At 39.2% G+C, this 17,777-nt stretch overlaps 1 protein-coding gene across 6 annotated transcripts in view; it reads right to left on the bottom strand.

Annotated features, from left to right (window-relative positions):
* Positions 1–17,777, bottom strand: part of LOC120534447 (gastrula zinc finger protein XlCGF26.1-like) — a 63,474-nt gene that overhangs the window by 23,315 nt on the left and 22,382 nt on the right. For 5 of the 6 annotated variants that reach the window (XR_005634749.1, XR_005634750.1, XR_005634751.1 and 2 more), the window contains exons 2-3: positions 13,816–14,223; positions 737–4,660 (exon numbers count right to left, since the gene is read on the bottom strand). Coding sequence is in view for 1 of the 6 variants with exons in the window: in XM_039762025.1 (XP_039617959.1) it covers positions 3,465–4,660; positions 13,816–14,188 (1,569 nt within the window). In the remaining 5 variants the exon portion in view is untranslated. Of the gene's footprint in view, positions 1–430; positions 4,661–13,815; positions 14,224–17,777 lie in introns of those variants that run through there. The other variant, XM_039762025.1, reaches the window with a different exon arrangement.

Raw genomic sequence — 17,777 nt, 5'->3', positions numbered from 1 at the left:
GACACTTTGGGCACAATTTGGACATTTTTCACTTAGGGGTGTACTCACTTTTGTTGCCAGCGGTTTAAACATTAATGGTTGTGGGTTGAGTTATTTTGAGGGGACAGCAAATTTACACCATTATACAACCGACTATTTTACATTGTATCAAAGTGTCATACCTTCAGTGTTGTCCCATGAAAAGATGTAATAAAATATTTACAAAAATGTGAGGGGTGTACTTTATATATATATATATATATATATATATATATATATATATATATATATATATATATATATATATACATACATACATACATACATACATACATACATACATACACATATATACATACATACATATACACATATATATATATACATATACACACACACACATATACACACACACACATATATATATATTTACTATTGTTATTTAAAGATTACTTTTATTGTACATTATAAATTAATTAGTAAAAGCTGAATTAGCACTGGCTTACCATCACTTGCAAAGCTTTAGATTATAAACCCTTAGCAAGTGTATCAAAGGCTACGAGCTCTTTAACTAGCACATATTTCATATTGAAACCCCTGAGGCCAAGTAGCTTTCTTAGCGTGCATTACATGAATAATATTTTACATGAAAACTAAAGAGGCTAAATGCCACTCCTTACCGTGTGCTTAAGAATAAAACTTCACACAGCTTAACTTACTGTGTGTTACAAAGCCTAAATATTAAAAGAATACTCACCAAATAAGAATATCCAGTCTATAAACTGCAGGCATCTGCCCTCAGGGGGAAAAAGGGTTGTATCTTTTCAACATTAATACTCTTGCTAGCAGAGTCAATGATCAGACACGGTCTGCAGTAATTCATAATTTATCAGCAAACTCAATTATATATATAGGAACAGAAATAACTGAATTACAAATGTGTGGTGGATAATGGCTAAGAACACAGATATATATATACTGGGAGATTGTCCTAGAATCTTCCAAGTTGTCTATTTATTTCTGCCCCTTTATGTGTTGTTGCAAAGACTGAGGGCAATTTACTTGCCCAATATGGAACACCAATTGTCAATTACACCCTTGCAGATAAATAATTATCAGATGGAATGAGATGAGACTCTATCACTCCCAGGAATGTGAAGCCGATATAACAGACACCGTTTGTGTGCTGGGAAACAGCAAATTAAGTATTTCATGTAGGCAAACAGTTCTTGCTTCTAAGAAAAAAAATAATCAAACTTTGACTTGCTTTCCGGAGGCAGATTTGGCTTCCTTGAGTGTCTTTTCAGGGGATGATTATGTAATACTGTGGCAAACTGGGCTGAGAGTTGCATTGCGAAAGTCCTTTGAAATACTCTTTATTGTGGAACTTGATGAAACAGTCTTGGTACCTTTATTAAACGAAACAGCAAATGTAATCAGTGAAATAGAAAGAGCCACAGAATGAACTGACTGAAAAGAACTTTGAGGGGATTTAAAGAATTCCATTATCATGAAAAAGTCCTTTTGCGTGGAACTTGTGTCGCTGATCCTAAAACCTTCAAATCAATGCCTGACCCAAAGTTTGCTTTCTTTGTGACCAAATTAGCTTTAAGCAGCAAAACTGCAGTCTTTTCACTTACAATGGTCTTTCGCTGTCCACTCCCCTGTGGTGGTTTACCTGGAGGTGGCAACAGTTGTTATCTCATCACTCTTTGAAGTGTACACAAACAAGGTAACTGCTGATGCAATTCTTAGGAGAGGCATCTGTACTCCGCTCGTATGGTGGGTTGATTGATTAAATGTTTTTCAGTCAACACACACCAATATTCTACACCCTCTTTGTGAAAGTGTTTGCCATATTCATTGCAGCCATATGGCTTCTCAAAGGGATTCATTTCTCCACAATGGTTTAGTTTGCTTACTTTTCTGGACAGGAATGACCCTCGCTCATTACTTCTGAAATGTGCTTGTTGATATGGATCGATTTCTGCACTGCAGCTCTTGTTATGCTCTTAGGTTTGCTGACAGGGCATGGATCAGTACTTGCATTGTCCACAACTGTGATTTCTTGTGTAGTTCATATGGAATGATTGCAATTTATAAGGCATCCACATGGGCCTGGACATTATTATTATTATTATTTTTTTTTTTTGACAAGGTCTGTTTATTAAGCACCAACACAACCTCAAAGGGTTTACTCCACATCTGTCTCATCTCAGATTGCATTTCTTTTCACCTGTGAAAATGTTTTTGTGGATCTTAAGACTACTCTTGTGATAGAATTGTTTCCCACATTTACAACAATAGGACTTTTCTCTCAGGTTGATTTCTTCATTATTATTAAGAACCTCACTCTTAAGTTATGGCATCCTCTGTGAACTGTCACTTTTTATTCTTTTAGCTTCACCACTAGGGTTCTGTTCCTAACAGCACCTCCTTTTGGAGCTTTGACTTGCAGAATGCCTAAAGAAGCTTAAATGCTCTTTTTAACAAGCCCTGCAGATCCAAAGAACACTAGGATCATTTCAGGTTTTTTTTTCTCCACATCTAGGTCCATATTTCTGATTGGATCTCCTGATATTCTGTTATTTTTTCTCTCTGTTTTTGAGGCACAGAGTTATCACTTTGGACTGATGCCTCAATTATTCGGGCATTGTCATAGTGTTTCTGGTTTTCTGGCTGTGAATTTTCTAAACGTTAGTACTGGTATACTGTACCGTTTCCACTGGTTTGTTGCAAAACCTACATTGGTTGTTTATTCCATTTCTCCCAGAAAATGTTGCTAATAACCTTGTAATCCACAATCTTAAGTGGCCATTAGCAAACATTCATTCCTACATCTCATTTCTCCTCTCCCAAGCCATTATTAAGGGTCGGGTTTTGGTTCACATTAGCTTATAGTAGGAGGTCTGTGCATTTCCTACTGGACTTGTGGTCTTCTACAGCCGTTTTTTTTTTTCTCCTCTTTTGATCTTTGATCCTTCTTATTATCTTCTGTACACTATATCAAAAAATTGTGTCACCTCGCTCTGTGCAAACCCACGATTTTATGGATTGCTTAACCAAGCTTTATGATGAGAGGTTGATTTTTGGTTTCCAGGGTGTAATATTTAAAATGTGGCAATCCTGTGAGCTCAGAAAGAATGCTGGCAGTCCTATGATTGAAGATCTATATGTGTAATCTACTTTTACTTGATGAATTCCACTTCTGCCCAAGGAAAGTAAAGCCTTGGTATTCATTAGTTTTTATATATTAGTTGGTTGGCATGAAGCAACTTTGTTTTTAAATCAAGACTGATGAGGTCTTTATGTAGCCAGTCTATGACCTTTTTGTGTATTCATTGCTGATCTTCAATCTCTGCTCTTTTCGGTTCATGAAAGCACTCTTCTTTCAAGTCTCCTCCTGGTCAAGTTCTCATATTGGATAATCTTCAGCAAGGTTGATTTCAACTTTACAGTAATGAATGTTACTTTGGTATATTTGTCTAATCCGAACACTTCTCTCTTATGTGAATTCTTTTGTGGCGCTCAAGATTGTCTCTACGTGGAAACTTTTTGCCACATTCAGAACAGCAATATGGCTTCTCTCCTGTGTGAATTCTTTTGTGACGCTGAAGTTGGCCCCTCTGTGAAAACTTTCTACCACATTCAGAACAGTAATATGGCTTCTCTCCTGAATGAGTTTTAATGTGTATCAGAAGAGTATTATTGTCCGAGAATTGTTTACCACATTCAGAACAGCAATATGGCTTGTCGCTTGTGTGAATTCTTTTATGGCGTTGAAGATGGTATCTGCGTGAAAACGTTTTGCCACATTCAGAACAGTAATATGGCTTCTCTCCTGAGTGAGTTTTAATGTGTATCAGAAGAGTATTATTGTGTGAGAAATGTTTACCACACTCAGAACAGCAATATGGTTTCTCTCCTGTATGAATTCTTTTGTGGCTCTGAAGTTTGCTTCTCTCCGAAAACTTTTTGCCACATTCAGAACAGCAAAACGGCTTCTCTCCTGTGTGAATTCTTTTGTGGCTCTGAAGTTGGCTTCTCTGTGAAAACTTTTTGCCACATTCAGAACAGTAATATGGCTTATCGCCTGAATGAGTTTTAATGTGCCTCAGAAGAGTATTACGGTAGAAGAATTGTTTACCACATTCATTACAGCAATATGGCTTCTCTCCTGTGTGAATTCTTTTGTGGCACTGAAGTTGGCTTTTTTCTGAAAACTGTTTACCACATTCAGAACAGTAATATGGCTTCACCCCTATGTGAATTCTTTGGTGGCTGAGAAGATGGGTTCTCTGTGAAAACGTTTTGCCACATTCAGAGCAGCAATACGGCTTCTCTCCTGAATGTGTTTTAATGTGTGTCTGACAATTACTACTGGAAGAGAATTGTTTTCCACATTCAGGACAGCAATATGGCTTTTCTCCTGTGTGAATTCTTTGGTGACTCTGAAGATTGCTTCGCCGTGAAAACGTTTTGCCACATTCAAAACAGCAATATGGCTTCTCTCCCGTGTGAGTTTTAATGTGTGTCTGAAGAGTACTACTGTAAGAAAATTGTTTTCCACATTCAGGGCAGCAATACGGCTTCTCTCCTGTATGAATTCTTTGATGGCTCTGAAGTTTGCTCATGTCAGAAAACTGTTTGCCACATTCAGCACAGCAGTAAAATGCGATACCTGTATAAAGTTTAAAAGAAAAAATAAAGACAATTTTAATCCGCTGCTTTGATACTGACAATTATCTTAAAAAACTAAATAAAAATTGGTTTAGTTTTTGAACAAACTTTGGTAAGCATAAACAATCATAAGACTTTGTCCTCACAGGTGGCACAGTGGTAGTGCTGCTGCTTTGTAGTAAGGAGACTGTGGAAGATTGTGGGTTCGCTTCCCAGTTCCTCCCTGTGTGGATAGCGCTTTGAGTACTGAGAAAAGAGCTATATAAATGTAATGAATTATTATCATTATTATTAAGTAGCATGTAGAAAGATTCACAACTTATTTTTATCATCTGTATTACAACTACTTACCACATGAGCACAATCAGTGGAACAAAGAAGTTAAATTAGTAAAATAAATAGATCCCATGTGACAGCACAATCAACAAGATTACTTTTCACAACTTCTAAACACATTACAGATCATCATCATTGTGTTATTATATTCTTAAAATATTATTTAAAATTATATATTTTTTTTCAATTAACGGTCATAAAAAGTGATAATCTTCAGTTATAATTATATTGGAGAGGTTTGGGTTTAAAATAGAGTGCAATACCAATCATATAAAATGCACTTTTATTAATCAGAATATGTTTTGAGATGTCTACATAATTAGCCTAAAGCCACTTGACTCCATAATCTTTTTTTTATTTGAAAAAGGGGAAGAGGGTAACAAAGCAAAACATTTTTAAATGTAAATTTGACAAGCTGGAGCTATATGAAAAGAACAAAGTAAAACTTAAATTAATAAAACATGCAGGTAACTGAAAAAAGAAAACCTCAGAGGCCCATATGTCACTTGACTGATCATTTGAAACAGCAAATTGGACAATTGTGGCCAAAATGCAAAATATACTTCTGGCTTTATACCACCTGGACCAGGGACTTGTTTTTTTTTTTTTTGCCAAATGGATTTAAAAATGGATACTTTGTTGGAATTCTGAAAAAGAAAGGATTCATATAATGTGCTATTATATGGAGGTGACACAGACAAATTTTCTTCAACCAATCTCCATCAACGCATAACAAAACCTGCCCATTCAAAACACCTCCAGAATCAAGAACCTTCAGACAAAGTGGACAATGAACTAGGACCAAAACTCCACATTTTTTGACTAGCGGTACAAGAGGTTGCAGCCACACAGCAGTGCCTTGAGGCAGCTCGATGAATGTCTTTAATCAAAAGGAATGATTCTTGAAAACCGGCTATATTAAACTTGATGAAAGATAATAATCAGCAACACTCAAATGCTTGCAAGTAGAATACAGCAACCATACAATCCAAGAAAAGACACAGAGATCAGACACGAGAGAGCAAAACAAAGGAGAGCAACAAAGGGGAACTGTAAATGAAATACATTACAAGGGGCCAAAATGAGTTTACCCTGTAACCCATCCAGCAATCGTGAATAATGTTGACAGTAACTCTTGTCACACATGTGCGCATGGGAGACGGTTTATAGGCTCAAATGTTGTTATTTCTCAGCCAGACCAGGGGTTTCTACTTCCTTCTAATACTCTCTAAATCTATCCCTCTGCGTGCAGACCAACTGAAGACAGTACCTCCCAGTAGCAGCACCTCTGCTCCTCCCTCTGAAGATAGGACATCATTATATGGTGCCAGAAGTGACATCTGGCCCACAACCCACCTCTACAAACATCGTCTCCTTTTCCAGCCTCCCGAAACTCCACTTCCACCTGCTTGTGCAATAATATATATTTACACACACACACTAGGGGGTTACCCCCTGCTCGTTTTGCTCGCCAACCCCCTTTTTCTGCACTACACGCCAGTCACTTCGCGTCTCTGCTACTCGTTTTGTGAAGAGGGGGACTGAACGCACCCCAAGGAGACACAGTCGTTCCTCCAAAACCCCCTCTTAAACGGTGACACAATGGGAAACAAATACAGATGTTTTTTTTACCTCCTCTTTGCTCGATCAGCTGCTGGCTTGCTGCTGCTGTCGTGCCACATGATCTGCATCTCGCACAGGGCTTCGGACTTTTAAAAGCCGGGACATAAGCTCTTGATATTTTTTAGTTTATAATGTAAAAACAGAATAAGAATCTGAAAATCTAACAACATCACAGTAAAGTTCAATACATTCTGAAAAGAATGACACCAAACATATACAGTGGGGCAAAAAAGCTTTTAGTCAGCCACCAATTGTGCAAGTTCTCCCACTTAAAAAGATGAGAAAGGCCTGTAATTGTCATCATAGGTATACCTCAACTATGGGAGACAAAATGAGGAAAAAAAATCCAGAAAATCACATTGTCTGATTTTTAAAGAATTTATTTGCAAATTATGGTGGAAAATAAGTATTTGGTCACCTACAAACAAGCACGATTTCTGGCTCTCACAGACCTGTAACTTCTTCTGTAAGAGGCTCCTCTGTCCTCCACTTGTTACCTGTATTAAAGGCACCTGTTTGAACTCGTTATCAATATAAAAGACACCTGTCCACAACCTCAAACAGTCACACTCCAAACTCCACTATGGCCAAGACCAAAGAGCTGTCAAAGGACACCAGAAACAAAATTGTAGACCTGCACCAGGCTGGGAAGACTGAATCTGCAATAGGCAAGCAGCTTGGTGTGAAGAAATCAACTGTGGGAGCAATTATTAGAAAATGGAAGACATACAAGACCACTGATAATCTCCCTCAATCTGGCGCTCCACGCAAGATCTCACCCCGTGGGGTCAAAATGATCACAAGAACGGTGAGCAAAAATCCCAGAACCACACGGGGGGACCTAGTGAATGACCTGCAGAGAGCTGGGACCAAAGTAACAAAGGCTACCATCAGTAACACACTACGCCGCCAGGGACTCAAATCCTGCAGTGCCAGACGTGTCCCCCTGCTTAAGCCAGTACATGTGCAGGCCCATCTGAAGTTTGCTAGAGAGCATTTGGATGATCCAGAAGAGGACTGGAAGAATGTCATATGGTCAGATGAAACCAAAATAGAACTTTTTGGTAAAAACTCTACTTGTCGTGTTTGGAGGAGAAAGAATGCTGAGTTGCATCCAAAGAACACCATACCTGCTGTAAAGCATGGGGGTGGAAACATCATGCTTTGGGGCTGTTTTTCTGCAAAGGGACCAGGACAACTGATCTGTGTAAAGGAAAGAATGAATGGGGCCATGTATCGTCAGATTTTGAGTGAAAACCTCCTTCCATCAGCACGGGCACTGAAGATGAAACGTGGCTGGGTCTATCAGCATGACAATGATCCCAAACACACCGCCCGGGTAATGAAGGAGAGGCTTCGTAAGAAGCATTTCAAGGTCCTGGAGTGGCCTAGCCAGTCTCCAGATCTCAACCCCATAGAAAATGTTTGGAGGGAGTTGAAAGTCTGTGTTGCCCAGCGACAGCCCCGAAACATCACTACTCTAGAGGAGATCTGCATGGAGGAATGGGCCAAAATACCAGCAACAGTTTGTGAAAACCTTGTGAAAACATTTGACGTCTGTCATTGCCAACAAAGGGTATATAACAAAGTATTGAGATGAACTTTTGTTATTGACCAAATACTTTTTTTCCACCATAATTTGCAAATAAATTCTTCAAAAATCAGACAATGTGATTTTCTGGATTTTTTTTTTTCTCATTTTGTCTCTCATAGTTGAGGTATACCTATGATGAAAATTATAGGCCTCTGTCATCTTTTTAAGTGGGAGACCTTGCACAATTGGTGGCTGACTAAATGCTTTTTTGCCCCACTGTATGTATGTAGGTTTTAAAATAAGCCCGATTTAAAGCGTGACATAAAATCATTGCATTTTTAGGCTTAAACTTTTGGACACACCTCTGAGGTTGCATGATAATTTGCTCGGTCTTCATAAGAGAAGGTCACAGCAATATGCCATTTTTTTTACTAGAGAAATGTAGACAAGGGGATGTTTATCAGACCAAAATTCTCAGTGTAGCATTACTGAGTTGTATGAAATAAAAAAAATAGGATGTGCAAACGTTTGGGTACCCTTTTAATCGCATTAATTTGAGGACCTGTAGTCATTTAATGCTGGCTGGTTGCAGCACAAAATTGCTTTGATTAGCTCATTAGACCTTAAACTACAAAGACAGATGCAATCAATCCTGAAAAAGGTTATTTAACATAGGCAATTGCTAGCTGTGCTGATCCTTGGTTCTCTGTTAAAGAGTGGCAACATGGGGACCTCTAAAGAACTCTCTACTGACCTAAAAGGAAAGATTTGTAGACCAAGAAAAATATTTGAAAGGCACAGCTGAAGGCTGGTTAGAATGGTCACAGACAAACCACAGACCACTTCCAGAGAATTACAAGAGCATCTGGCTGCTGATGGTGCCCTTGTACGTTGTTCCACAGTACAGCACACTTTGCACCAGGAAAAGCTCGGTGGAAGGGTGATACGCAAAAAGCCTTTTCTGAGTGCTTGCCACAAGAAGAGTCACATGAGGTATGCAAAAGCGCATCTGGACCAGCCAGAAGCATTTAGTAAAAAAAATGCTGTGGATAGATGAGACAAAGGTAGAGTTAATTAGTCACAACCAGAAGCGGTATGCATGGCAAAAAACACACACAGCATTATAGGAGAAGTAAAATTTGAATGTAAAATTTGGTGGAGGGTACATTACAATATGGGGCTGTGTGGCTAGCAAAGGTACTGGAAACATTGATAAAGTTGAGGGCCACATGAATTCCTCCCAGTATCAGCAGATTCTTGTTCAAGAGCCAGTCACAAAGTTGAAGTTATATGCCGTTCAAGGAATTCATGCAAAGGAATGAGTACAATGTTCTAGAATGGCCACCCCAGTCCCCAGACCTGAATATCATTGAAAATGTATGGATTGATTTGAAGCAGGCTGTCCACACTCGGAAGCCATCAAACCTGCCTGAACTGGAGGCATTTTGTATGGAAGAATGGACCAAATTACCACCAGCCAGAATTCAGGGACTTGTCAGGGGCTATAGGAGGTGTCTATATGCCATAAACTGTCCCATCCTAACCCCACCATTCACAATACAAGTGTCAATATGGTGAAAATATGAAAAAATACACCCAAAACATGAAAAGCAAGCAGATATTAAACAATTGTGGTTTAAAAAACATTCTCAGCACAATGAGTGTACCAAGCTCGTGTTCACCCTTCACAACTCTCTAAATCACGTGTTCATGTAAACATACAAAATACACTCTTCACAAAATGAGCAGCAGAGACGCAAAGTGACAGGCGTGTAGTGCAGAAAAGGGGGGTTGGTGAGCAAAGTGAGGAGGGAGCAAACCCCCCCAGTGTAGGATATAATTTTCCATAGGTTTTTTTTTTTCCTTTTTTGGTAATTGCATACATTGTCCTTTTCTATAAGGGAGCACTTGATGATAGTTTAATGGAAGAGTCCTACCTGAAATGCAGTTTTTAGGGTAACTCTTTACTAAACGCATCTTGATACACATGACAATCAACAGATAAAATAATATTCAAACACACAAAGAATGTTCACGGGGATATGCAAACAAGTCCTATGACAATCCAAACTCCACCTTTGAACGTCTTTCTTTTTCCATCAGCTGAAATACAGCGCTAACTGAGCAACCTCAACATTTACCATTAAATGATAGACATGTCAAAGCCAGAGAAATCCAAACTTAAACAATACAAAAGCAAAACACAAAAAGGCCGGCTACATGAGAAAGGGAGCTGAAGCAAAAAAAACAAAGTGAAGAGCTGAGGTAGCAGCAAGTCTTTAATTTTCCCCTCAGGCGAGTGCAGCTCTATGAAAACATTAGAACAATGACAGAATTTCCAAATAACCACTTTCTTTGTGTTTTTGTACAAATTACTTGTACATAAAAATATGCCAGACTCGAGACTGTTCGCTAAAGATGCACAGAGATGGACACTTGTTTGGATCAAGTAGCTCTGAGAATGTGTTGCTTAAAATTCAATTTAATTTAAATCACTTTACAAATGCAAAAAAAAGTTTGTGAAGCCTATGGAATCTTGTGAATTTCTGCCCAAATTCCTCCTGACAATGCAGTCTGATCTTCAACTACAATACAATAACAGACAAACACAATCAACCTGAACTCATAACACAAAAACAGTTGAGGAGTCACTGCTGAACATGTCGTTTAAAACTCTAGACTCCAGACTAGTCAGGAGCTCAACCAATAAGATGAGACTGGAGGAGTGGCTTGGAGGCACCCCGACAAGTAAAGGGGAAGAAATGTGGGTGCTGGCAAAGTTGCCTCTTCTCGATGAAGATCTGCTCATGAACATATAGAACAAGAACATAAGAAAATTAACAAACAATTGGAGACCATTCATCAGTCAATGAAGTTTGTTGGTTTAGCTAACAGCTAAGCTCTACCAACATCACATCCAGGTTACTATTAAAGATTGTCAAGAGGAGATTATAAGAAAGGAAGAGGAGAATAAAGCTGGAAAAGGAAATAAAAGCATTTTTTAAAAAAATCTGTGCTTATGTAATGCTTTCCCTCCTTCCAAATGTTACTTGCCTTTTCATTTTAATTACGTAATTTCATGTCTTGTTTAGATTGAGGCAGGGCCACACTGATGTCACTCCTGAAGAACCACCCCCACACTTTATATTTGACACCAGGGAGGTGGTCCTTCAGTGGTTCATAGACATCCGATGAGAGCTTTATAATAATTATCTAAGTAATCCAATTTGGGCCTGCTCATGCCGAAGACTCCTGTTGAGATTCGAGTCAGGTTGCCTGGTGTGAGATCTATCTATAGGTAGGTTAGTGAAGGTCCTGAGGCCTCATTTATAAAGAAAAAATCTGTGTATGCAACTTCCCCGTCAAATGTTGAGATTTACAAAAGAATACATATTTCAGAGAAACTGGGATATGACAACACCTTTTATCAAGCAGGAAAATACAACCAAACCAGCTAAATGACAACTCGCAAGCATAAAAATTAATTTCACTGAGCTATTATTATAAAGTGCATGGATGTGAGAAACATTACACCTCAAAAATGATGACCATGATGTACAGACTGCATTTTAGTTGACTTTAAGAGCGCCAATGATACATACTTGCACTAAAGAAATTCTGTTTTTTCATCAGTTTATGTCACTTTCAGGGAACTGGCCAACACCTCAACAGCATCTCGACCAAACTTCACTCCATTTTGCCCGCTGTGATGCACTACATTTGGTTTTTGTTTGGTGTGGGTGTACATAAAATATAACGTGATATAAGAATACGTTTGTTATGTCACTGTGCTCTGTGCAAATCTATCTTATAAAATGTGTTTTTTTTCTGCTCACATAGACAGCTGATACAAAGCCAGATGGAGCACAGGGGTTCACCACATAGAACTGCTAGGCGAGCAGTACGACATAAGACAGATTGGAACAAATAGAAAGCGTGCAGTTAGACTGAGAGATGCTGTGAACTATTTTCTAATATGTTAAGTCAGCATGGAACTGTATGCTTGTTTAAGCAGCGTTACCTTGTTTGGAAGTGCGTGTTTGCCTGAGAGAGGCCCTGCACATGAAGAAAGAGTATAAAGCCTTGGAACACTGCCCGGCACACCTTTGAAGCTGACGGACAGATGGGAGATAACGTATTCCGGTCCTGAAAATGCCTTCCACTGCACGGACGAGATCGACAGACGCGACACATCGGGCCTTCACTCCCAGACTAGGTTTCTCATTGGCTTCCATCATCTGTTATGCAGCGTAAGCCGATGCTAAACATAGCTAAGTTATTTCTCTGGCGTGATTTCTTACTGCCGTATCATTAGGGAGGGGTATCATCTTTTATGTTATATCTTTAAAGATTCGGGTTATGCAACACGTCACAATTATGAAAGAACTCATTAACAGCTAGACACACATGATTCTACCAACATAAAAAGGAAATTTGCAGCAGTATCCAGCTTCCCTAACACAATTGGAGGAATTTACTGTGCTCATATCGCAAAAAGGGCACCTAACAAGATTGAAGCTACTTTTGTTATCAGCAAGCAGTGACATGCCAATAATACACAAGTCATCCAAGATGAGACTGACAAACATCGCCTGGCTGAACCTGAGATTCATTTATTTTGAGGCAAAGTAGCTTTGACAGATGTGATGGTGCTGTATGTGGTGATCTGCTTGTTGGTTAAGTCACTTGCTGAACCCTCAGTGTTCGAACTATTCATTGCAAAAGCAATCGTGTCATAATGTGTGGCAAGTAACAGTGGCTTCCTGCTCTGACAATTTTGACTTACATAATGAATGTTATCATCTCATGGTAGAATCATGGTTTGGGACCATTTTGCTTTTCCAGGACAAGATTCAGCTACCGTTATCAATGTAACACTGAATTAAAAATTGTTATAAAGAAACCTGATAGGAGAACGTCAGGATAGTAAAAGCTTAACAGACATTGGGGGGTGAAACAAGACAAAGAGCTGAAACAAAGGAAGAAATCTACACGTGAAAGGGCTAAACAAAAGAAAAATGATGCTCTGGACTGGCCAGTCAGAATCAAGAGCTTTACGTTAAGGCAGCTGATCAGAAACATCAAGGAAGTGAAAACTTTGGAAAGGTGGAATGGACTAAAATTGAAGGCAGGGCAGCAACTGCAGGAACTGTTTAGTGGAGGTCATTAGAGCGAAAGGAGGATCAACAAGTTAGTAAAGGCAGGGGGTCACAAATAGACTATTAATGTTTAAACAACATATTCAGGAATTACGAGAAGTCTAATTGTTTGATATTATTTAAGATGATTCCGTTTGTCTGTTTTGGGAATTTAATCGAAGACCAGACCGCACTGCTAGGACGAATTACTGCAGAAATAAAGAGAATTCCAAAGGGTTCAGAAACTTTTTCATGCAACTGTACATTTGTTTAACACTTATTACTAAAGACAGGTTTAGCGAGTTTGCATAATGTTACAAACTATAATAGAAGAACAGAAAATTCCAAAACTTAAAACTTATAAAAATATACTGAATTGGTGTTTTTCATTGTGTGTTTAATATAGTTTAAAACCTCATTTTGGGTTCTCTTAAACTTTCAGGCCCATAACCCTGACCCTAAAATGTACACCAATTTTTATTTTTCACTTATTTGTTTTAGATGATGTTTTAGGTGGTGACTTACCTTCCTGAGTTCTAGGAGATGAAATTCCTTCAGTCCTCTCTGTAGCAGACTGTAATGATTCATATTTTACATTGATAGAAGACTCTGGCGATGAAGAATTTCTACTTTGAGAAGAGACAAACCTGGTCCCTACTCCATCTTCATGTGCATAATGAAGGTCGACTGCCTTGACACTCTCCATACTCCAATAGTTGTGCATTTCAAAGCTGACAAACTTCTCTTCAACCTCTTCTTTAATATTCTCTGATCCCAGTTCACAGTCCTCTTCCTTAATCTCCAGACTCTCCCATTCACATTCCTCCACCTTAACGTTTATTGTCTTTTCCTCCATGACATTCATGTCAGCCTCACACATCTCCTCTTTCACATCCATCTAAATGTTACAGTAAATGGCAGATTTTTATTTCTCTGTGGATAAAGCACAAGATTCAATTTAATTAAAAGTGCATCATTCAAATCTAAAGACATCTGATTTTTATGAAGTCGTCTTAGTTAAACCTGATGTCATGACAGTTCATAGAAAGTTGACAGTAACTCATCACTCTCCATATCAAATTAGGTGTAAAACAAGTTTGGAAATGAAAGGAAGGTCCAACACACTAGAAGATGAAGACCATCATGCAAAGCTGCGTGTCAGCAATATTCAATATGATTAAACATTCAGTGTTGTTGGGGTTCCAAAATTGCATTATCAGTTCATGTTAAAGCAGGTTTAAACAAGTCAGGCCTCGGAATTATGTTAAGAAACGGGTATATGAAGGAGGAACTGGTAAGTCATCATCACCCTAAGCTTGAAAAATCCAAAGCCATTATTTAAATTGTAGCCTTCATTTATATAATCTTATCAAGATGGAGGCAGTTGGCGGTGTGTTCCTGTGAAGCTAGTCAACTAATGTGACATACCCAACAACTAACTTCAACTACCCTGGCGACTCACTAAGATAAAATTAAACATATTTGATTTAGTTTTCAGTCATAGGAGCAGACTGTGGGTGCAGGAGAGCTGACAAGCAATGAATGTTGCCCTGAAGTAGAAGGCATAGAATTAAGTGAAGAGGAATAAGAAACACGCAGGTTTTGAACCTAACAAAAATAACAAGATGCCCCACTTTCAGGTGTCTTGTGTTTCATATAACATAATAAAAAATAAAAAATAATAAACAGGAGTTTGCTACTGAATAGCCACAGCTGTTAAGCCTTAGTAACATCAGAGGTTTCATCAGATAACATGCTGTTGGCTGTTTAAAACAGGGATGAGCACAATTCTGCTGAATGATCAGCACACAATCACTAAATGTGACATAGGCAGAGATTTTCAAAATGTTTAAATGAACCTGGTCAGGTGATGAGATCACCAACTGCGTTTGGCAAGCATGTGCTCCAGGAAAAAAGGCACATAATGCGACATTGGCTCTTGGCTGACGTGTCACTGACAATGCTTACCTTTGATATTTGATGGCAGGATAGACAAAAAACATTGCCTGTTAATGGACTAAAACCAATCAGAAAATTGCTACACAGTCCCCCTGTTAATGTTTCATTACAGTAACAGGTTTTATAAAACCTCTCGTTCCCATTTTAAAGTGTTTGATTCTGTTGAACTGTGAATTTCCCTTCTGCTGAAGACAATAGCTAATTGACCCGACTTCAGCCATTATGACATTCTTTATTGCACCGCCATTACAGGGATGGACAGTAATAGTGTGTAAAAGTGTAAGTGTGGTAAAGAAGGTCACAAATTTGCTTACCATATTAGATTAATTCAAAACACATGACCCGAATTTAAATGGTGTCTTTGTGAAAACAAACAGCAGCTATCTTTGGTTATCTCAATATAAACTGCTTCAAAAAACATCCATCCATCTATTTATTTTCTCAAACTGCATATCCAGGGCAGGGTTGCAGGTAGGGCTGCAGCAATTAGTCGACGTAATCGACGACGTCGAATATACAAAATCGTCAACGCAGATTTTTTTGTCGACACGTCATAAACAGAACCTTCAATAGAGGCTCCAGTCACAAAGAACCACATTGGTTTTGTTTTTGCAGTGCACTACATGAACGTCTGGGGGCGTTTGTTATTGTTTGTCAAGAATGCACACAGTACTACCAAAGAAGAAGAACGTCTGAGGAGAAGAAGAAAGTAGAGGAAAATAAATGTGGTTGCAATGGCGAGTCGGATAACAGAGGGGGAAGGAGATGGAAAAAATTGAGACAGAAACATTCTAAAGTGTGGGAGCACTTCATCGAAAAAGAAAAAAGTTGAATGCAGATTATGCAAAGCGGAGCTTTCTTTTCATGGCAGCACCACCTCGATGCATGAGGATCTGAAACGCAAGCATCCTGGAGCTGTGATGCCGCCGTCTCTTGAGAGGTAAGTTTTAGCGAGTAAAGTCAGTGTCACATGTTAACGTTGATGGTTGTAGTATACTGTAATCCCTCGCTATATCGCGCTTCGACTTTCGCGGCTTCACTCTATCGCAGATTTTAAATGTAAGCACATCTAAATATATATCACGGATTTTTCGCTGGTTCGCGGATTTCTGCGGACAATGGGTCTTTTAATTTACACTACACGCTTCCTCAGTTTGTTTGCCCAGTTGATTTCATACAAGGGACGCTATTGGAGGATGGCTTAGAAGCTACCCAATCAGAGCATGTATTACATATTAACTGAAACTCCTCAATGCTATAAGATATGCATCCCGCGCGGAGCTTGATTGTTTGCTTGTCTCTGCCCCTCTCTCTCCCTCTCTGACATTTTCTGCGCCTGACGGAGGGGCTGTGAGCACAGAAGCTGTTTGCCTAGTGGATACGGACGCACCTCTAAGAAATGCCGCTTTATTGCGGTGCTTCCAAAAGCACACTTATTGATTTTTTGATGGTTTGCTTTAATCTCTCTCTCTCTCTCTCTGACGTTCTCTGCCTGGACGGAGGAGATGTGAGCAGAGGGGCGGTTTGCACAGAGGCTGTTTGCTTAGATGATATTGACGCTCCTCTAAAAATGCCCGGCAAACTTAAAAGCACACGTATTGATTTTTGATTGTTTGCTTTTCTTTGCGAAGCTCTCTCTCTTTCTGAAATTTTCTGCTCTTGAAGAGAAGATCTATTTGCATTCTTTTAATTGTGAGAAAGAACTGTCATCTCTGTCTTGTCACGGAGCACAGTTTAAACTTTTGACTGAGGCCTTGTTCACACGGGCGTTAAAATTGAGCGTTTTTTGCGTTTGTAGCGTCCGGTGAGCGCGGATCAAGCGCTGAGTGTTTTCTACGTAGGAGTCAGAGAGTGTTCACACGGGCTTTGGTATACGGCATCAAAAAGCGTTGCATGCAGCTTTTCTTGCCGTTCAAAACGAACGCAAAGGAAACCGCTTCTAGTTCGTTTTCTGCGCGTTTATTTTACGCTCGGAGGAGCGGGGCATTTCAGTGCATTACACCGGTGTAGCGCACACTCGACTACTGGTCCTTACCTCAAAGTGACAAGTAGTCTCTTGAGGCTAACACCAAGTCGCATATTGGTTGATCGGCGTGCAATGTGGCATTGCACCAGCTGCAGCAGACAATCAAAAGTGGAAACCGACATCCGACAGTAATTTAAAAACTTGCGCAGAAATTTTAGCATTTCTTCATAAAGCACAAAAACTTCCTTTAACCCGACGTTGTGCAGTCAGAGGATGAACCCAGTAGCGGCGATTTTTCTCTCCCTACGCCATATTATGAGTATTTTTAAAACAAGAAGATTAATACCTAACATAGCAAAATGGTCCATATTGAAAGGAGGCACCTCAAATAAAACGACAAGGGCTTTCATATCCAGTTCCCGACACTGCCTCCACAGGTTAACACACAAACCACAATTTGGGCTGCAGGCTGGCGTTAGATAGAGACAAACGAAAGCCGGTGTAGAAGTCAATCGATCGCCACCACAAAATGCAACATAAATGTCTAGGACGTTCAGAGCAA

Source organism: Polypterus senegalus, chromosome 8 (genome assembly GCF_016835505.1).
Source record: "Polypterus senegalus isolate Bchr_013 chromosome 8, ASM1683550v1, whole genome shotgun sequence".
Taxonomy (NCBI): domain Eukaryota; kingdom Metazoa; phylum Chordata; class Cladistia; order Polypteriformes; family Polypteridae; genus Polypterus; species Polypterus senegalus.
The sequence above is the reverse complement of the archived record's forward strand: the minus strand, read 5'-3'. Positions and strand labels throughout refer to the sequence as shown.